The following is a 22,495-nucleotide window of genomic DNA, read 5'->3' as shown; positions in this document are numbered from 1 at the left end:
CCATAAAGGCCTGATTGGTGGAGTGCTGCAGAGATGGTTGTCCTTCTGGAAGTTTCTCCCATCTCCACAGACGAACTCTAGAGTTCTGTCAGAGTGACCATCAGGACCTTCTCCCACGATTACTTAGTTTGGCCGGGCGGCCAGCTTTAGAAAGAGCCTTGGTGGTTCCAAACTTCTTCCATTTAAGAATGATGGAGGCCACTGTGTTCTTGGGGACCTTCAATGATGCAGAAATGTTTTGGTACCCTTCCACAGATCTGTGCCTCGACACAATCCTGTCTCGGAACTCTACGGACAATTCCTTCGACATCATGGCTTGGTTTTTTCTCTGACATGCACTGTAAACTGTGGGACCTTATTTAGACAGGTGTGTGCCTTTCCAAATCATGTCCAATCAATTGAATTTACCACAGGTGGACTCCAATCAAGTTGTAGAAACATCTCAAGGATGATCAATGGAAATAGGATGCACCTGAGCTCAATTTCGAGTCTCATAGGAAAGGGTCTGAGTACTTATGTAAATAAGGTATTTCTGTTTTTGTTTTTTTATACATTTGCAAAAATTAACAGTTTTTGCTTTGTCATTGTGGGGTATTGTGTGTAGATTGCTGAGGATTTCTATTTTATTTAATCCATTTTAGAATAAGGCTGTAACGTAACAAAATGTGGAAAAAGTGAAGGGGTCTGAAAACTTTCCGAAGGCACTGTATATGGATGGCAATATAATGATACCCAGTGTGTGTTGTTGCTTGTGTCCTGTCCTTCAGGTGATTGAGTCTCTGGGCATCATGATCTACAAGGCGTTGGACTACGGACTGAAGGAGAGCGAGGAGCGGGAGCTGAGCCCACCCCTGGAGCAGCTCATAGACCTCATGACCAACATGGGCGAGGCCGAGAGAGACGCCTGCCCTGACGAAGGTTACGAGGCCACGGAGGAAGAGGAGGAGGCCGAAGACGACCCCATCAACATCTGTAATGTTCGTGGCTACAGGGACATCCTGAGGGTAGGCAGCTGTTGATTGGGGGATGATGGTGGTTGATGATTAAAAGCAAAAATGTCACTACATGGGTGAATGGCAGGGTTAATAATGAAATAGTAGGTTTTCTGCTGTCAAGCCATCAAGTGCAGTCAACTACAAAATGGTGGTGATCAGGTCAGGGTTATGGTACTGGAGCCTGCAATTGTTGTACATGTGTCTTTCCTCCAGTAGTGTTGAGACTATTATCTATACTAGATCCACCCAGCATGTTCAGTAGTGGAGACTATAATCTATACTAGATCCACCCAGCATGTTCAGTAGTGGAGACTATAATCTATACTAGATCCACCCAGCATGTTCAGTAGTGGAGACTATAATCTATACTAGATCCACCCAACATGTTCAGTAGTGGAGACTATTATGTATACTAGATCCACCCAGCATGTTCAGTAGTGTTGAGACTATAATCTATACTAAATCCACCAGTATGTTCAGTAGTGTTCAGACTATAATCTATACTAAATCTACCCAGCATGTACAGTAGTGGAGACTATAATCTATACTAGATCCACCCAACATGTACAGTAGTGGAGACTATCGTCTATACTAGATCCACCCAGCATGTTCAGTAGTGGAGACTATAATCTATACTAGATCCACCCAGCATGTTCAGTAGTGGAGACTATAATCTATACTAGATCCACCCAGCATGTTCAGTAGTGGATACTATAATCTATACTACATCCACCCAGCATGTTCAGTAGTGGAGACTATAATCTATACTAGATCCACCCAGCATGTTCAGTAGTGGATACTATAATCTATACTAGATCCACCCAGCATGTTCAGTAGTGGAGACTATAATCTATACTAGATCCACCCAGCATGTTCAGTAGTGGAGACTATAATCTATACTAGATCCACCCAGCATGTTCAGTAGTGGAGACTATAATCTATACTAGATCCACCCAGCATGTTCAGTAGTGGAGACTATAATGTATACTAGATCCACCCAGCATGTTCAGTAGTGTTGAGACTATAATCTATACTAAATCCACCAGTATGTTCAGTAGTGTTCAGACTATAATCTATACTAAATCTACCCAGCAGGTACAGTAGTGGAGACTATAATCTATACTAGATCCACCCAGCATGTTCAGTAGTGGAGACTATAATCTATACTAGATCCACCCAGCATGTTCAGTAGTGGAGACTATAATCTATACTAGATCCACCCAGCATGTTCAGTAGTGTTCAGACTATAATCTATACTAAATCCACCAGCATGTTCAGTAGTGTTCAGACTATAATCTATACTAAATCTACCCAGCATGTACAGTAGTGGAGACTATCATCTATACTAGATCCACCCAGCATGTCCAGTAGTGGAGACTATAATCTATACTAGATCCACCCAACATATACAGTAGTGGAGGCTATTGTCTATACTAGATCCACCCAGCATGTCCAGTAGTGGAGACTATAATCTATACTAGATCCATCTAGCATGTTCAGTAGTGGAGACTATAATCTATACTAAATCCACCCAGCGTGTTCAGTAGTGTTGAGACTATCATCTATACTAGATCCACCCAGCATGTTCAGTGGTGTTGAGACTATAATCTATACTAGATTCAGTAGTGTTGAGAGAACAGACATCATACTAGATCCACCCACCATGTTCAGTAGTGTTGAGGGAACAGACATCATACTAGATCCACCCAGCATGTTCAGTAGTGTTGAGAGAACAGACATCATACTAGATCCACCCAGCATGTTCAGTGGTGTTGAGAGAACAGACATCATACTAGATCCACCCAGCATGTCCAGTAGTGTTGAGGGAACAGACATCATACTAGATCCACCCAGTAGTGCTGAGAGAACAGACATCATACTAGATCCACCCAGTAGTGTTGAGAGAACAGACATCATATTAGATCCACCCAGCATGTTCAGTAGTGTTGAGAGAACAGACATCATACTAGATCCACCCAGTAGTGTTGAGAGAACAGACATCATATTAGATCCACCCAGCATGTTCAGTAGTGTTGAGAGAACAGACATCATACTAGATCCACCCAGTAGTGCTGAGAGAACAGACATCATACTAGATCCACCCAGTAGTGTTGAGAGAACAGACATCATACTAGATCCACCCAGCATGTCCAGTAGTGTTGAGGGAACAGACATCATACTAGATCCAGCCAGCATGTCCAGTAGTGTTGAGAGAACAGACATCATATTAGATCCACCCAGTAGTGTTGAGAGAACAGACATCATACTAGATCCACCCAGCATGTTCAGTAGTGTTGAGAGAACAGACATCATATTAGATCCACCCAGCATGTCCAGTAGTGTTGAGGGAACAAACATCATACTAGATCCACCCAGTAGTGTTGAGAGAACAGACATCATATTAGATCCACCCAGCATGTCCAGTAGTGTTGAGAGAACAGACATCATATTAGATCCACCCAGCATGTCCAGTAGTGTTGAGGGAACAGACATCATACTAGATCCACCCAGTAGTGTTGAGAGAACAGACATCATACTAGATCCACCCAGTAGTGCTGAGAGAACAGACATCATACTAGATCCACCCAGTAGTGTTGAGGGAACAGACATCATACTAGATCCACCCAGTAGTGCTGAGAGAACAGACATCATACTAGATCCACCCAGTAGTGTTGAGAGAACAGACATCATACTAGATCCACCCAGTAGTGCTGAGAGAACAGACATCACACTAGATCCACCCAGCATGTCCAGTAGTGTTGAGAGAACAGACATCATACTAGATCCACCCAGCATGTCCAGTAGTGTTGAGAGAACAGACATCATTCTAGATCCACCCAGCATGTCCAGTAGTGTTGAGAGAACAGACATCATACTAGATCCACCCAGTAGTGTTGAGAGAACAGACATCATACTAGATCCACCCAGTAGTGTTGAGGGAACAGACATCACACTAGATCCACCCAGCATGTCCAGTAGTGTTGAGGGAACAGACATCATACTAGATCCACCCAGTAGTGTTGAGAGAACAGACATCATACTAGATCCACCCAGTAGTGTTGAGAGAACAGACATCATACTAGATCCACCCAGTAGTGTTGAGGGAACAGACATCATACTAGATCCACCCAGCATGTCCAGTAGTGTTGAGAGAACAGACATCATACTAGTTCCAGCCAGCATGTCCAGTAGTGTTGAGAGAACAGACATCATACTAGATCCACCCAGTAGTGTTGAGAGAACAGACATCATACTAGATCCACCCAGTAGTGTTGAGAGAACAGACATCATACTAGTTCCAGCCAGCATGTCCAGTGGTGTTGAGGGAACAGACATCATACTAGATCCACCCAGTAGTGCTGAGAGAACAGACATCATACTAGATCCACCCAGTAGTGTTGAGAGAACAGACATCATACTAGATCCACCCACCATGTTCAGTAGTGTTGAGGGAACAGACATCATACTAGATCCACCCAGCATGTCCAGTAGTGTTGAGAGAACAGACATCATTCTAGATCCACCCAGTAGTGTTGAGGGAACAGACATCATACTAGATCCACCCAGCATGTCCAGTAGTGTTGAGAGAACAGACATCATATTAGATCCACCCAGCATGTCCAGTAGTGTTGAGGGAACAGACATCATACTAGATCCACCCAGCATGTCCAGTAGTGTTGAGAGAACAGACATCATTCTAGATCCACCCAGTAGTGTTGAGAGAACAGACATCATACTAGATCCACCCAGTAGTGTTGAGGGAATAGACATCACACTAGATCCACCCAGCATGTCCAGTAGTGTTGAGAGAACAGACATCATACTAGTTCCAGCCAGCATGTCCAGTAGTGTTGAGAGAACAGACATCATACTAGATCCACCCAGTAGTGTTGAGAGAACAGACATCATACTAGATCCACCCAGCATGTCCAGTAGTGTTGAGAGAACAGACATCATACTAGATCCACCCAGTAGTGTTGAGAGAACAGACATCATACTAGATCCACCCAGCATGTCCAGTAGTGTTGAGAGAACAGACATCATACTAGATCCACCCAGTAGTGCTGAGAGAACAGACATCATACTAGCTCCACCCAGCATGTTCAGTAGTGTTGAGAGAACAGACATCATACTAGATCCACCCAGTAGTGTTGAGAGAACAGACATCATACTAGATCCACCCAGTGAGTCCTTAGATGCCCCAATGGTGTTTACATAACCATTGCAGTGGTGGGAGGACAATGTTTTTTAACGAGCATTATTTCTCTTAGAGCATATTGGATGACTGTCATTCATATTCCATTCACCCAGTTCAATGTAGCATTGATAGGTTTAGGCTACTACATGATACTCAAATTTTCCCTATTCCCATCATGAGGTTGCTGCAACCTAGCCTATGAATTAAAGTTTGCAACATAGGTGCACATAGGTCGAGAGAAAAATTTGAGGTGACAGAAAGTCACACATGGACAGACAGTGACACATTTAATACCACCTTGCACACACTTGCCCACATCTAGCTGATCTAGGGTGTAATCATTAGTCCAACAGTTTCAAACAAGAGTCTCTATTGGACAAATTAATGTATGTTTATCCCTGTTTCATTCCATTTAAGAAACGTTTTTCAACAGAATCGGCGGAATGAATACACCCCTGATCAAGCGTAAACACAGTTCACTTTCATAGCAGCCACGTTGTATTCCTTCTCACATCTATGCGTTTTCCTCCTCTCACCTTTTTCCTTTGCTTGTGGACTTCAATGCACAACACATCAGCTGTAGGAGACCAGGTAAAAAAACAAACATTCCAAGCCAAACCATATCATAACCACTACACACAGCCTACATCGTTGTCACCATATTAGCTAAAGTAACATCATAGTCAACATAGCTAATAGAACTAACGCATTAGTAAACTCGCTACAGTCATGCATTAACGTTACAGTGTACAGTCAGTCAGTAAGCAGTTTAGCAGTTACACCGGTGGGCCCCAGTGACAATAACTTAGTAAAACCAAAAGCTTACCTTGACTTGGAAGAGTTCCAGTGTTGTGTTGGATAGTCAAAGCCAGCTAGCTAACATAGGCTAAACTAGCTAGCTGCATTTTCTTGCTTAGTGAAACTGACAGTGGAAAAAAAAATGAAGAAATCACTCTCTCTCTTGCTTCTCCTTCATTTTTAGCATATGCTTTCAGTACTAGATTCATTATCTGATCCTTTGATTGGGTGGATAACATGTCAGTTCATGCTGCAAGAGCTCTGATAGGTTGGAGGACGTCCTCCGGAAGTTGTCATAATTACTGTGTAAGTCTATCGAAGGGGGTGAGGACCATGAGCCACCTAGATTTTGTATTGAAGTCACTGTACCCAGAGGAGGACGGAAGCTAGCTGTCCTCCGGCTACACATGGTGCTACCATACAGAGTTTTGCTGAGGCTACTGTAGACCTTCATTGCAAAATAGTGTGTTTTAATCAATTATTTGGTGACGTGAATATATTTCGTATAGTTTTATCTAAAACGGATAACTTTTTAAATGTAAAAAATAAATCATGTTTTTATGAAATTCACTGAGGATGGTCCTCCCCTTCCTCCTCTGAGGAGCCTCGACTGAACTATAGTCTTCAGCCTTCTATCCGACCCGGCCTGAGGAGGATAGACATGACAGCGGTGAAATAATGATTCTAGAGACAGGGCCCAAGGGATTGAACCAGGTCTCCATAGCGACTGCTAGCAAGGTTATCTGAGGCTGTGGACATCTGAGCTGCCTGGGTGACAGTGCCGCTGTTGTCTTGCCAGCCCTACTGCCCGATGGCTAGATGTCTCCTCTAATAGCTGTCATCCTCTCTATCCTCCAGTCCACCCTCGTCTCTCTCTCTGTCTGTTGTTAACTACAGAGCCTTACCCAAAAGGAACTGCCTGCCTCTCTCTCTCTCTAACTGCCTTCTAGATGTTTCACAACATTTCAGATGTATGTTCCTGTGTGATTTGCAATCAGGGATCTTCTCCTATATCAGCATGACTCTATTAAAAATGAATGGGTCAGGGAATATTGAGATTATGATGCTACTGGGGAAAGACTCCTTAATACCTAATTCTCAATTTCTGCTCCAGGATTCCTCCTCTACACAGCAGCACCATTTATCTAATGGAAATATTGTCAGTTCAGGAAATTTACTTGGTGGGCAAGATTGCAGACGACACGGCCAACCATTCTCTGTTAGAATTTGAGGCGCTATATGGGATGGGAAATGCAGTGGACTACTGGTGCCAAGATCATGCCAAGAGCACCTTCTGTTCATCTCAGAGAAACAAGGACATACAGTATTTTGTAATCTGCTGTCACAAGGATACATTCTGTCATCTGCTGAATTACCATATTTACAGTATCTACAATGTTTTACTTACAGTACTACTTCTCTCTCCCTGTCTGTCTGTGTGTAGATGTGTGTGTCTCACCTCCCCAGCCCTGGCGATGCCCCCAGCCACTACCAGGCTGTGTGCCGTGCTCTCTACGCTGAGACCAGGGAGCTACGCTCCTTCCTGGAGAAGATCAAGAGTGCCAAAGAGGTGAGGCTACCTACACATCAATGTGTGACCAACTGGGTTCAAACCCCCTGTCTCCTGTGTGCAACAAGACTGTGTTAGTCCACTGAGCTAAAGGCTAGGAATTAGCTTGGGCAGGTAAAGAAAGTCTTCAGGTCTCAGGAAAGGTTACTCATCATGTGACCATGGTTCACCAAACCACCTCCATTTACCAATGCTCACAACACACTACACAGTACCTGACTGCATAGGCCCTCAGCTTGCTTACATAGTGGTTCTGTTCCGTTGTCTATACTAGCATACCTACTTAGCATGTATTCCCAATACATTGCTTTATCCTATGTGGTATGCTAACCAGTATGGATATTGGAACAGCTCCGGTCTGTTTCTGGGACCTGATTGACATCTCATTCTCAGGCTCCAGTGCACATAGGACCACTAAAAGGTGAATCTGAATGGTCATTGGCATTCACCACTAGACAACCTTGTAGTGTAAATCAGACAGACATGTAGACCCGGGACATATGTTCAGAGGTCATGTGACTGGAGAGACATTCATTCAGGAGATTAAGCAGCATGACATTAAGGTGTTTCACATGCTTCAGAGAACTGATCAACATGGCACACTACATACATGTCCTGTAATGGATCCTACTGTATATCAGCTACTGTATATCAGCTACTGTATATCAGCTACTGTATATCAGCTACTGTATATCAGCTACTGTATATCAGCCTTGAGTCGGGTCTGTGCGTGTGTGTGTGTGTGTGTGTGTGTTACAGAGAAGGAATTCCGGTTACTCTGTGTGTGTGTGTGTGTGTGTGTGTGTGTGTGTGTGTGTGTGTGTGTGTGTGTGTGTGTGTGTGTGCGTGTTACAGAGAAGGAATTCAGGTTACTCTGTGTGTGTGTGTGTGTGTGTGTGTGTGTTACAGAGAAGGAATTCAGGTTACTCTGTGTGGTGTGTGTGTGTGTTACAGAGAAGGAATTCAGGTTAATCTGTGTGTGTGTGTGTGTGTTACAGAGAAGGAATTCAGGTTAATGTGTGTGTGTGTGTGTGTGTGTGTGTGTGCGTGTGTGTGTGTGTTACAGAGAAGGAATTCAGGTTAATCTGTGTGTGTGTGTGTTACAGAGAAGGAATTCAGGTTAATCTGTGTTTGTGCGTGTGTGCGTGTGCGTGCGTGTGTGTGTGTGTTACAGAGAAGGAATTCAGGTTAATCTGTGTGTGTGTGTTTGTTTGTGCGCGTGTGTGCGTGTGTGTGTGTGTGTTACAGAGAAGGAATTCAGGTTAATCTGTGTGTGTGTGTGTGTGTGTGTGTGTGTGTGTGTGTGTGTGTGTGTGTGTGTGTGTGTGTGTGTGTGTGTGTGTGTGGGTGGGTGGGTGGGTGGGTGGGTGGGTGGGTGGGTGGGTGGGTGGGTGGGTGTGTGTGTGTGTGTGTGTGTGTGTGTGTGTTACAGAGAAGGAATGCAGGTTACGGTTGCAGCTACAGCTGTTGTTTGTAAAACATACCCACAGCAGGGAGTCAGGATGAGACTCAGGCAGCAGTGTTGTTATCTGCCACTACACATGGATTATATTTAGCATCTCATATTTCAGGACATCCCTAACCGTGTTTGCCATAGGTCATCACAGTGATGTTTACTGTGGGCTATGGAGAGACAATGTTGTGGACCTGGGACTGACAGAGAGGAACAACAGTACATGCTGTGTGTGTATATGTATGTGTGTGTGTGCATGTGTCTGTGTAGACATGCTATCCCACCCCAGCATATGACATGTTAAAGTAGGCCAGTAAGGAGCATTGATCAGAGTGATCTGTCTACCTCAGGGGAAGCTGCCTGGTAGTAGCTGTAGGTTTTGTTAATCAGCTCAGTCTTTCACCTCTTGGGGAGCAGAGTCCACTTCTGTCTGTACAGTTCTGTAGTACAGTATTATAGGGCTTAGTTCTGTGGTGGTACCGATGTAGGATCTTAATTTGATCACCTTGTTGCAGGAGAACTTCTGAAGTTTGTAATTTGCACTTTGACATTTCAGACTTTTAAAATGTTTATCAACCCCTACAAAAATGTAAATGTATTATAATCCACATAATAATTTACATTTCCTGTTGCTGCAAGATTATTTTCCTGCTGTAGCAAACTTGCTCAAATTAAAATCCTACATCTGTACATAGGTAAATCCCTAATGCTGTTGTGAACATGTCTGCATACCTAAAGGCTTAGTTTAATGTCCCTCAATGCACTGCTGTCTGCCACAGAGTCACATGTGCTATATCAAATCAAAATCAAAGCAAATGTTATTTGTCACATGTGCCGAATACAACAGCTTACTTAACCAACAATGCCGTTTTAAGAAAATAGAGTTAAGCAAATATGTACTAAATAAACTCAAGTAAAAAATAACAATAATGAGGTTATACAGTGGGTACCGGTACCGAGTCAATGTGTGGGTTAGTCGAGGTAATTTGTACATGTAGGTAGGGGTAAAGTGACTATGCATAGATAATAAACAGCGAGTAGCAGCAGTGTAAAACATTGGTGGGGGGTGGGGGTGGTGTCAATGCAAATAGTCTGGGTGGCTATTTGATTAATTGTTCAGCAGTATTATGGCTTGGGGGTAGAAGCTGTTAAGGAGCCTTTTGATCCTGACTTGGCATCCGGTACCGCTTGCCATGCGGTAGCAGAGAGAACAGTCTATGACCTGGGTGACTGGAGTCTTTTACACCGCCTAGGACCTAGATGGCAGGAAGCTTGATGTTCTATTGCTCAACATGACTGAGTCGCTATAGAGAATTACAGTCAGGGGGTTTAGAGTCACAGATACAGAAGAACATACATGTACATAGACCCACCAACGCCCCCAGTCTCAGTTGTCATATATAACGGCAGGTGGCCTAGTGGTCAGAGCATTCGACTAGTAACCGAAAGGTTGCAAGATGGAATCCCCGAGCTGACAATGTAAAAATCTGTCGATCTGCCCCTGAACAAGGCAGTTAACCCACTGTTCCCTAGGCCGTCATTGAAAATAAGAATTTGTTCTTAACTGACTTGTCTAGTTAAATACAGGTAAAATAAACTATATATATTTTTTAAATAACCTGTGAACCCCAAAAATGTGAGTCATTGAGGTCATACATTTTTCTGCAGGGTTTGCTATAGGAAAAATCTATGTGCTCAGCTTTTAGAATTGTCCCCATGAAGCACATACTGGATGCTACTCCCCAGGGACCCATCCAGCCAAGCAGCACTCCCCCTCCACAGTAGTACATCTGAAAGGAGCAAAGGAATTGGACAGTTATATAATTCACTGTTACAAAAGAGAGTGGAGAGTCCTATTATGAGGAGAGGGTAAGAAGCTTAGCTATGAAGAAGGGGAGACAAGTGTCAAGCTCTGTGGTTCAGGTGGCTACAGACAGTACATCTAGTTTAGTTAGCCTATCTGGTGTATGCAACCAGATGTGAATAGGCCAGGGTGTAGTCTAGTCTACTGTATGTGCAGGCAGAAACACCTAGGATTATAGCAGTAGGGACTGGACTAAGGATCTGCTGGACAGTGCAATCTCTGGTCAAGATGCTTGGCTGTTCAATGTGGGACAAGGTTACGTTTATGTGTGTGTGTGTGTGTGTGTGTGTGTGTGTGTGTGTGTTTCTCTGTCTGTGCATGTGTACATCTCTGTGTGTGTGATACCAGGAGAAGTAAAATGAGCTTCCGGCCCTGCATCATTCCCCTCCCCCACTTGTCCTCCTCTGTCTGGCAGCGAGGCAGAGACGTGTTGTCCCACAGGGGATTTAGCTTGCTAGCTACAGGACAGCAGGCAGAGAGAGAAACCCTTTCTTTCATAACAAAGAGCTCTATAACAGGACAGAAGGACACTATTAAAAGCATAGTTGTAGCTTAATCCCCAAAGCCAATTCTGTTCCTATTTGCTCAGGGTTAAAAACTATAAGTTAGGAAAGGGATGGTATTGTGTTGGTCGTACAAATGAGCACCGGGAGTTAAATCCAACATCATCTCACCCTGGGCTTTTTTAAAATGTTTGTCAACAATCATGTTGTTATTCACGGACCATTGTAAAGCTTTCTGTTTTATGTTATTACATGAAAAGGGAATATGTCTATGGTAGAGAAGGCAAATGCCCTTCCAGTGTAGTGTGAGTTATGGCTCTGTATATCCAGTGAGAGGAGAGGCCCTACAGTAAATCTCCTGTGATTGCTCTATCAAATACCGGTGGGATGCAGGGTGACGCCCCCTCTCTCATCACAAATAACAGGGAGAGAGAGGTGGGGGAGAGAGAGGTGGGGGAGAGAGAGGAGGAGGAGAGAGAGGAGGAGGAGAGAGAGGAGGAGGAGGCTTTCCAGTCTGCTGCAGAACAGATCCCTCAGTGTCCTGTCCTCTAATGAACTCCTGAATCAGGAAGAGAAGGGATGCAGGTTGCTCACTGCTTCATTGGTTGCATCCCAATTCTCTCGAAGTGCACTTGCTCACTCCTTCCCACACATTTAAAAGCAGTGGATTGGTGTTAGCATGGGCTAGCTAAGGGAGTTCCCACACTAAATTTCATACAGTCATCTTGACCATGGCTAAAAGCTATAATCTCTGCTATGCATACACTGGCAGGACCATGCTTTATTCCCTATGGCTGCAATGAGGATTTTCAATCACTGATGAAAATGGACTGGGCATGTGTGTGGTGGGAATGTGTGAGTGCACCATCATGATGCTAGTTGAGAGGGACTTGTCAGGCTGCGAAGGCTCTCGTTAACTGTCATTGATAATGGAATCGTATTGATTTGTGGGTGTGACTGATAGCGGGGCTAGCTGCCTGTCCTAATGCTGTGGTAGTCAATGAACTGGATTAACATCTCATTTCAACATGAAAGGATGAAACCTGTGGCTTTGAGGTCAGTTACTTAATTAAAGGTCCAATGCAATTTTTATCTCAATATCAAATCATTTCTGGGTAACAATTAAGGACCTTACTGTTATTGTTTTCAATTAAAGTGGTCAAAAAGAAACAAAAATAGTTTCTTAGCAAAGAGTAATTTCTCAAGCAATAATTTTGCTAGGGCTGTCTGGGAGTGGTCTGAGTGGGGAGGGGAAAACTGAAAACTAGCTGTTATTGGCAGAGAGGTTTGGAACTATCTTTTCTTGTGACCAAGCAGGCCAAAACTCAATCACACAAAAACAGCTCTTACACTAAAAGGGCATTATCATAATTTTCACAATTACACAGTATTATTCCAACCTCATAGTGCGGAAATATATATAAAACACAGGAAAATCACGATGTTTGACTGCACTGGGCCTTTAAGCTCTGAGCGCTCATCTCTCTCATCTCTCTCGTCTCTCTCTCTCCCTCTCTCTCTCTCTCTTTCTCTCTCTCTCTCGTCTCTCTCTCTCTCGTGTCTCTCTCTCTCTCTTGTATCTCTCGTCTCTCTCTCTCTCTCTCTCTCTCTCTCTCTCGTCTCTCTCTCTCTCGTGTCTCTCTCTCTCTCTCTCTTGTATCTCTCGTCTCTCTCTCTCTCTCTCTCTCTCTCTCTCTCGTCTCTCGTCTCTCTCTCCTCTCTCTCGTAGAATCTTCGGAAGATGGGTGGCGAGCCGTCTGAGGATCCCAGCAGAGACCTAAATGAGCTCCAGAATGCGGACTGGGTAGGTGACCAGCTCCTTATCACAAGCCTCACACAGCCCCTTTTACCTGGCAACACCCTTCTCTGACACCCAGACTCATATTAAACCTACTCTTGGACTAGCATGTTTGTAGCCCAAGAGTATCTAGGCTTCATCTGGGTCTGGAAATTGGCCCTATAAGTGTTAAATCATTGGATGAGTGATGTGTTGCTATATGATTTCTGTCCCCCTGCATCCTCCAGGCTAAGTTCTGGATGCAGGTGATGGGAGACCTGCGCAACGGGGTGAAGCTGAAGAAGGTCCAGGAGCGCCAGTACAACCCTCTGGCCATCGAGTTCCAGCTCACGCCCTACGAGATGCTCATGGATGACATCCGCTCCAAACGCTACAAATTACGCAAGGTCATGGTAAGACTGTCAGGTGTCTTAAAAGCATGGTTTGTTGCTCATATGTAGTTATGCTCTCTCTTAATCTGTGTGTGTGTGTGTGTGTTTGTGTGTGTGTGTGTTTGTGTGTGTGTGTGTGTGTGTGTGTGTGTGTGTGTGTGTGTGTGTGTGTGTGTGTGTGTGTGTGTGTGTGTGTGTGTGTGTGTGTCCTTGCACCTCCAGGTAAACAATGACATCCCACCAAGGTTGAAGAAGAGCGCCCATGAGGTCATCCTAGACTTCATCCGGTCCAGACCTCCTCTCAACCCTGTGAGTGCACAGCCTATAGAAACAACAGATATACTTTACATCGACTAGCAACCTCTTTGGTGTTGGCATGGTGGTGGGCTGAACCATAGAGATACAACTCTGTTCTGTCTCTTTGGGCTGAACAGAGTACCATAGAATGAAATAAGAAGACAATTATTAGCTATGTATGTAAAGTATATCTCTTATTTATATGGGCTGTACAGTCATAGGGTTTAGAGAGGAGAACATGGGGAATGTTCTCTCCTTCTAATCCTGTTAATGTACAGTACTGTATAATAAATGTACTATATACTATACGATAGTACATTCTATGGTACCTGCCCCACTTTCCTCTCATTCTGGTGTCTTCTAGTCTTGCCATGCCATCCTTCCAAGTCTCGTTCATCACTGGAACGTGAGGAAGCCTGGGAATTGGTGCTAGGAGTGTCCCCTTTCCATTTAAACCTCAAGCCACTGAACCCATCTTTAGTCAAAGAAAGAGTTTTTTATATCCCCCAAAAATACAGGTAGTTCAGGTTTTGGGGTTCTAGGGTATGATTATACTGATTGGAATGAGGGGTGATTGATAGATAATCAGATCATCTACTACTGGAGCTGTACATCAATGCTCACTGCCCCAGCCTCACTGCCCCAGTCTCTCTGCCCCAGCCTCTCTGCCCCAGGCTCTCTGCCCCAGCCTCTCTGCCCCAGTCTCTCTGCCCCAGCCTCTCTGCCCCAGCCTCACTGCCCCAGCCTCACTGCCCCAGCCTCACTGCCCCAGCCTCTCTGCCCCAGTCTCTCTGCCCCAGTCTCTCTGCCCCAGTCTCTCTGCCCCAGCCTCTCTGCCCCAGCCTCTCTGCCCCAGTCTCTCTGCCCCAGCCTCACTGCCCCAGCCTCTCTGCCCCAGCCTCTCTGCCCCAGCCTCTCTGCCCCAGACTCTCTGCCCCAGCCTCTGTAATAAGAGGAGCGGTACTGACAGTCAAGAGTTATTGTTACAAAGTGACAGTGATATTAACAGTACAGTGATATTAACAGTACAGTGATATTAACAGTACAGTGGCAGTGATATTAACAGGACAGTGGCAGTGATATTAACAGTACAGTGATATTAACAGTACAGTGATATTAACAGGACAGTGACAGTGATATTAACATTACAGTGATATTAACAGTACAGTGATATTAACAGGACAGTGGCAGTGATATTAACAGGACAGTGATATTAACAGTACAGTGACAGTGATATTAACAGGACAGTGACAGTGATATTAACAGTACAGTGATATTAACAGGACAGTGATATTAACAGTACAGTGATATTAACAGGACAGTGGCAGTGATATTAACAGTACAGTGACAGTGATATTAACAGGACAGTGACAGTGATATTAACAGTGCAGTGACAGTGATATTAACAGGACAGTGACAGTGATATTATCAGGACAGTGACAGTGATATTAACAGTACAGTGACAGTGATATTAACAGTACAGTGACAGTGATATTAACAGGACAGTGACAGTGATATTAACAGTACAGTGACAGTGATATTAACAGTACAGTGACAGTGACATTAACAGGACAGTGATATTAACAGTACAGTGACAGTGATATTAACAGTACAGTGATATTAACAGTACAGTGACAGTGATATTAACAGGACAGTGACAGTGATATTAACAGGACAGTGACAGTGATATTAACAGTACAGTGACAGTGATATTAACAGGACAGTGACAGTGATATTAACAGTACAGTGACAGTGATATTAACAGTACAGTGACAGTGATATTAACAGTACAGTGACAGTGATATTAACAGGACAGTGACAGTGATATTAACAGTACAGTGATATTAACAGTACAGTGATATTAACAGTACAGTGACAGTGAAATTAACTGTACAGTGATATTATCAGGACAGTGACAGTGATATTAACAGGACAGTGACAGTGATATTAACAGGACAGTGATATTAACAGTACAGTGACAGTGATATTAACAGTACAGTGACAGTGATATTAACAGGACAGTGACAGTGAAATTAACAGTACAGTGACAGTGATATTAACAGGACAGTGACAGTGATATTAACAGTACAGTGACAGTGATATTAACAGTACAGTGATATTAACAGTACAGTGACAGTGATATTAACAGTACAGTGATATTAACAGTACAGTGACAGTGATATTAACAGGACAGTGACAGTGATATTAACAGTGACAGTGAAATTAACAGGACAGTGACAGTGATATTAACAGTACAGTGACAGTGATATTAACAGGACAGTGACAGTGATTATAACAGGACAGTGACAGTGATATTAACAGTACAGTGACAGTGATATTATCAGGACAATGACAGTGATATTAACAGTACAGTGACAGTGATATTAACAGGACAGTGACAGTGATTATAACAGGACAGTGACAGTGATATTAACAGTACAGTGACAGTGACATTATCAGGACAATGACAGTGATATTAACAGTACAGTGACAGTGATATTAACAGTGACAGTGATATTAACAGGACAGTGACAGTGATATTAACGGTACAGTGACAGTGATATTAACGGTACAGTGACAGTGATATTAACAGTACAGTAACAGTGATATTAACAGGACAGTGACAGTGATATTAACAGGACAGTGATTTTAACAGGACAATGACAGTGATATTAACAGGACAGTGATATTAACAGTACAGTGACAGTGATATTAACAGTACAGTGATATTAACAGGACAGTGACAGTGATATTAACAGGACAGTGATATTAACAGTACAGTGATATTAACAGTGACAGTGATATTAACAGGACAGTGACAGTGATATTAACAGTACAGTGACAGTGATATTAACAGGACAGTGACAGTGATATTAACAGTACAGTGACAGTGATATTAACAGTACAGTGATATTAACAGTACAGTGACAGTGATATTAACAGTACAGTGATATTATCAGGACAGTGACAGTGATATTAACAGGACAGTGACAGTGATATTAACAGGACAGTGATATTAACAGTACAGTGACAGTGATATTAACAGTACAGTGACAGTGATATTAACAGGACAGTGACAGTGATATTAACAGTACAGTGACAGTGATATTAACAGGACAGTGACAGTGATATTAACAGTACAGTGACAGTGTTATTAACAGTACAGTGACAGTGATATTAACAGGACAGTGATATTAACAGGACAGGGACAGTGATATTAACAGTACAGTGACAGTGATATTAACAGTACAGTGACAGTGATATTAACAGTACAGTGACAGTGATATTAACGGGACAGTAACAGTGATATTAACAGGACAGTGATATTAACGGTACAGTGACAGTGATATTAACAGTACAGTGACAGTGATATTAACAGTACAGTGATATTAACAGTACAGTGACAGTGATATTAACAGTACAGTGACAGTGATATTATCAGGGCAGTGATATTAACAGGACAGTGATATTAACAGTACAGTGACAGTGATATTAACGGGACAGTGATATTAACGGTACAGTGACAGTGATATTAACAGTACAGTGATATTAACAGGACAGTGATATTAACAGTACAGTGACAGTGATATTAACAGTACAGTGATATTAACAGTACAGTGATATTAACAGTACAGTGATATTAACAGGACAGTGACAGTGATATTAACAGTACAGTGATATTAACAGTACAGTGACAGTGATATTAACAGTACAGTGACAGTGATATTAACAGTACAGTGATATTAACAGGACAGTGATATTATCAGTACAGTGATATTAACAGTAACAGTGATATTAACAGGACAGTGATATTATCAGTACAGTGATATTAACAGTACAGTGACAGTGATATTAACAGTACAGTGACAGTGATATTAACAGTACAGTGACAGTGATATTAACAGTGACAGTGATATTAACAGTGACAGTGATATTTTGTACAGTGACAGTGATATTAACAGGACAGTGTCTTTAAGGTTTAGGAGGCAGCGGTGAAAGGCCTGATGTCCATAACTCTGATGCCCATAACTCAGTGTGAGTGCATGTATGTATCTGCGTGTGTGTGTGTGTGCACATGTGTGCGTGTGCGTTTGTGTGTGTAGGCAGCAGACAGGAAGCTGAAGCCCCAGCCCCAGGTTCCTCCCACCCTGCACGAGAGGATCCTGGATGAGATCAAATCTGAGAGGAAACTGAGACCTGTCTCTCCTGATGTGATTCGTAGGAGCAGGCTGGGTGAGTGACACCTCTCTGTCTTTCTCTCTCTCTCTCTCTCTCTCTCTCTCTCTTTCTTACTCTCCTCTCTCTCTCTCTCTCTCTCTCTCTCTCTCTCTCTCTGTCTCTCTCTCTGTCTCTCTCTCTCTCTTTCTTACTCCCCCTCTCTCTCTCTCTCTCTCTCTCTCTCTCTCTTTCTTACTCTCTCTCTCTCTCTTTCTTACTCTCTCTCTCTCTCCCTCTCCCTCTCTCTCTCTCTCTCTCTCTCTTTCTTACTCTCTCTCTCTCTCTCCCTCTCTCGCTCTCTCCCCCTCTCTCTCTCTCTCTTTCTTACTCTCCCTCTCTCTCTCTCTCTCTCTTACTCTCCCTCTCTCTCTCTCTCTCTCTCTCTTTTTCTTACTCTCCCTCTCTCTCTCACACACACACACACACACAAACACACACACTCACACTCATTTTGTGAGAAGTTGAAGTATGTTGTGATTATGCACTTTCACGGGTGCTGGGCATTGGCATGAATGAAAGACACAAGGTGAATCATACTTTCTTTCATTGGTTTGAACGATGCTTCCATCCAGCCAAGTTACTGTTCTTGGATGCCTGTGCTGTTTGGCGTTACAGCTCTGTTTGTAGTACAACTTAAACATACACCTTGTCTGTGCTGTTTGGCTTTACAGCTCTGTTTGTAGTACAACTTAAACATACACCTTGTCTGGTGTTATGCTAAGTGCCTGTATTGACTATAACCAAACCAAACCTTAGAATCTGAAGAGAGAATGTGTTTTATTTAGTTATTATGTTAATGATTTCTCACCACTGGCAATGCACTTCCTACTGACTACGTTCATCATTGTACATTTCCTAACATACTGTACTGCACTATGGACAGCTGCCAGACATGTCGGCAGATGATGTCTTTCTTCTTGCTTACTTAATATATATCTTCTGCCCGTATTCCTCCTATGGATGGCTTAATAACTCTGTAACGCCATCATTGTTTCTCTTGCAGTAATTCGGCCTCTTAGCATGTCTCAAAGTTTTGACTTGTCAGGTAAAGATCTGTCCGGTTACCTGGCTGTTTCTTTACGTGTCTATCTATCGTGGTTGTTGTCCATCTGCCCAAGCTAGAGCACGCATATTAATGCTCTCATCTCATGCTTCTTCATGCTTCCGTGGTGGTGTTGATGGTTGGCTTGGTTGGCTCTGCACCGCAGCAGTGTGCGCTCTGGTTGTGACGTCATGATGTCAGACACTGGTCAGGATGAGAACTGTCAAGCGCAGAAGGGAGGTTGATGGCTGCCTTCACATCAGCAACTCACTCATAGACAACCTCAGCATATCTTTCAATCGTTCTGAACCTTAGTTCAATTCTTATGACACTTGTTTTTTGAATCTCCACATGGAATGTGAAAGGGCTTAATGATCTACTCAGACTAAGCCCAGGGATAATGTTAAGTTAGATGTAGCCTTACATACCGTAGACAGTTGTGAAAAAGACTAAGGTAGATGTGACTCAAACAGGCCAACGGTTTTATTCGCTGCCTGTCGCTACTGTACATCTCTGATAATGAACTATTTCTCCAAGGCACACTTGCTGACTTCAGAAGCAGTTGTTTTTCTGCATCTCCACACAGCTGGTGCTCCTTGTTCTCAGTCCCTCAGGAGGAATTGTAAAACAGTATTTTCCTTGTCTAAATGCTTGAATAATTTTCACTTCAAATTCAATTTTTTTTCTGGGATTAGTCTAAACTAATTTGATCTTCCTACATTTTTCTCTAGTCTATTGTTGCGCTTGGGTTGAAACCTACAGTATGTTAAAAACATATTTGATATTGATAAAAGTCAGTAGCCTATAGCCAGTAGAGACAACAGAGCTCCTGCCTCCCACTGAAGAATCTATTCATGGAATTCTGCTTCTGGGCCTTTTTCTTTTCCATACTAACATAAATCAGGGAAACAGTTGCCTTAGCTAAAGAACACCATTACTCAGAAATTCTCATTACAAACAACCAAGACGTGCATAACTACCTTCCTCAGTTTCCTCGAAAATGACGGTCCTCCTCTCACAAAGCAGTTGTTCATCTTGGAGAGTGAGTCTGCAGAATTTAATCAGAGGTGGGATCAGAGAGCAGCGTAGACAGGAGCTGTCGGCACACACACACACACACACACACACACACACACACACACACACACACACACACACACACACGCAGAACACACACACACCTGTCGGCTCTGTTCAACACAAAAAAAGCACATTCTCACAAAAATATCACTTTGTATCTCCAACATCGCCTGCATTGGTCACTTAGCACTTCTGATTAACTTACAGTATATGGCTGTTTTTAAAACAGATTAGAAGAGGATACCTTCTGTTTTATAAGGTTGTACTGCAGTGGTTGTCATCACATCCTCTAGTGAGATAGATAGCCAATGAATTTACATTGGTGACACTGAAAATAATTTCTAATAATCTACACTCTCTTACTCTTTTATGTGTCAACACTTCCTGTTATGGGCGGGGTATCTGAACTTTGACAAGGCTGATTGGCTGTGCTTGACATTTCTCCCACTGATCCCAGCGTCTTTCATCACACCGGAGGCTCTTTTACCCGTTGCTCATCCACGGCTACTAGTCGGTTCAATTTATTGTTGTGAAGCTTTAATGTGTGTGTGTGTGTGTTATGTGTATGTGTGCGGGCGTACGTGAGTGTGTATGTGATGGTTGGCTATCTGACCTTCATTGCAGCTGGGTACTTATCCCCTTACTTTGTGGGCAGATTCTCCAATACCAATACTCACTGAGAGATAGAGTTCTGTAGTCAAATGACAGGCTATGTTTGGGGATGGGGATAAACCATTAGTACAGTCTGGCCTATCATCTTTAAGGAAGTGTTCCCTTTTAGGTGGAGGCATATACTACAGCACTCCACAGTTGATCCTTACACGTCAAGGTAAAGTATGTGGAGTGGTTTGGCTCTGTTTATGTGACTAGCAACTTGTGTGCTGCAACACATAATGTTAGCCCTGCTTTGTTTGTCTGCCTATTTGGCTGTATCCTAACACTACTACTTATGCCTCGACTAAAATAGACTGAACTATACTATATCGACAAATATAGTGTACAGAAAGCAGTGCTTTACAATGTTTTTACTTTTGACTGACACTGAGCATAGTGCCACAAATGGTGGATGTTTGATCTGCTCTAGTTTAAACCTGGATCCTAGGACCAGTCTTCTCCCAGGCAGGCAAATGGTGGATGTTTGATCTGCTCTAGTTTAAACCTGGATCCTAGGACCAGTCTTCTCCCAGGCAGGCAAATGGTGGATGTTTGATCTGCTCTAGTTTAAACCTGGATCCTAGGACCAGTCAGTCTTCTCCCAGGCAGGCAAATGGTGGATGTTTGATCTGCTCTAGTTTAAACCTGGATCCTAGGACCAGTCAGTCTTCTCCCAGGCAGGCAAATGGTGGATGTTTATTCTGCTCTAGTTTAAACCTGGATCCTAGGACCAGTCAGTCTTCTCCCAGGCAGGTTTAGAAGCTCCAGTAGAGGAGGAGGGCCTTGGCCTCCCACTGAGGTAATGAGCTCATATTTTAGCCTTTTTCCAGAAGAGGTATTCACATGCTCACTGCGTGGTCCTTTTCACAGAGAGGGAGATAAAGTGAGAGAGCGTGAGAAAGAGAGAGGGAGACGGAGAGAGAGAGAGCGCCTGGCAAGGCCTCAATGCATCCACAGATCAGATCGGCCTCTGCTACTGATTATCTGCTGTTTCCAGCACTCTCCTCTCCATACCTTCCTCCGTCACCCCCTCCCTCCCTCCCTATTTTATTTCTCTCTCTCTTAGGGGGAGTTGTCAATGAGACTAGGAGGGAGGGAGTCAGCCAGGGTTAGGGTTTCATTAGAATCCTGCTCAGTCCAGGTCTTAAAGGGTAATGAAAGTAGAATCCATGTTGTGTGTGTAACACCAGGCTGCTTCTCCGTCTCTCCTCAACTCACACTCCCTCCTCCCTACCGCTGGTGTGTTCCCCTCGGGTCTGTTCAGGACTGTGCAACGTTACCGAACACTCAGATAGAAATGTATCACGTAGAACAGATATGTTTGCCTGTCAAGTGGAGCTGGGAATTCTGTTCCCAGCTCTATTCATGATATTTCTATCTGCAGTGTTCAGTATAGTTAGCTACTTTGCATCCTGCTGAAATCACCCCTGGGTATTTGAGTTGTCCTCTGTTTGATCAGTCTTCTTGTGACAACCTCTATGTCCAGATGTGTCTAGCCCTGACGGCCGCAGGAAGACTTCCAGCACCATGACCCTCAGCAGTCTGTCCAATGGGGGGCCAGGGGCACCAGGGGGTGGAGCCCAGGCCCTATGTCAGAGGAAGAGGCTGAAAGCACCCACCCTGTCAGAACTGGACAGCTCCGACTCTGATGTAA

At 43.5% G+C, this 22,495-nt stretch overlaps 1 protein-coding gene across 4 annotated transcripts in view; it reads left to right on the top strand.

The window, feature by feature from the left end:
• Positions 1-22,495, top strand: part of LOC115181150 (protein spire homolog 1) — a 53,778-nt gene that overhangs the window by 23,808 nt on the left and 7,475 nt on the right. The window contains exons 3-11 of one of the 4 annotated variants that reach the window (XM_029743182.1): positions 768-1,004; positions 7,436-7,561; positions 13,111-13,185; positions 13,407-13,571; positions 13,773-13,859; positions 17,951-18,080; positions 19,069-19,110; positions 20,969-21,016; positions 22,328-22,491. In XM_029743182.1, the coding sequence (XP_029599042.1) occupies positions 768-1,004; positions 7,436-7,561; positions 13,111-13,185; positions 13,407-13,571; positions 13,773-13,859; positions 17,951-18,080; positions 19,069-19,110; positions 20,969-21,016; positions 22,328-22,491 (1,074 nt within the window). The remainder of the gene's footprint in view (positions 1-767; positions 1,005-7,435; positions 7,562-13,110; positions 13,186-13,406; positions 13,572-13,772; positions 13,860-17,950; positions 18,081-19,068; positions 19,111-20,968; positions 21,017-22,327; positions 22,492-22,495) is intronic. The other 3 variants (XM_029743195.1, XM_029743189.1, XM_029743203.1) reach the window with 3 other exon arrangements.

Source organism: Salmo trutta, chromosome 3 (genome assembly GCF_901001165.1).
Source record: "Salmo trutta chromosome 3, fSalTru1.1, whole genome shotgun sequence".
Lineage (NCBI taxonomy): Eukaryota > Metazoa > Chordata > Actinopteri > Salmoniformes > Salmonidae > Salmo > Salmo trutta.
This window is presented reverse-complemented; position numbering and strand designations above follow the sequence as displayed.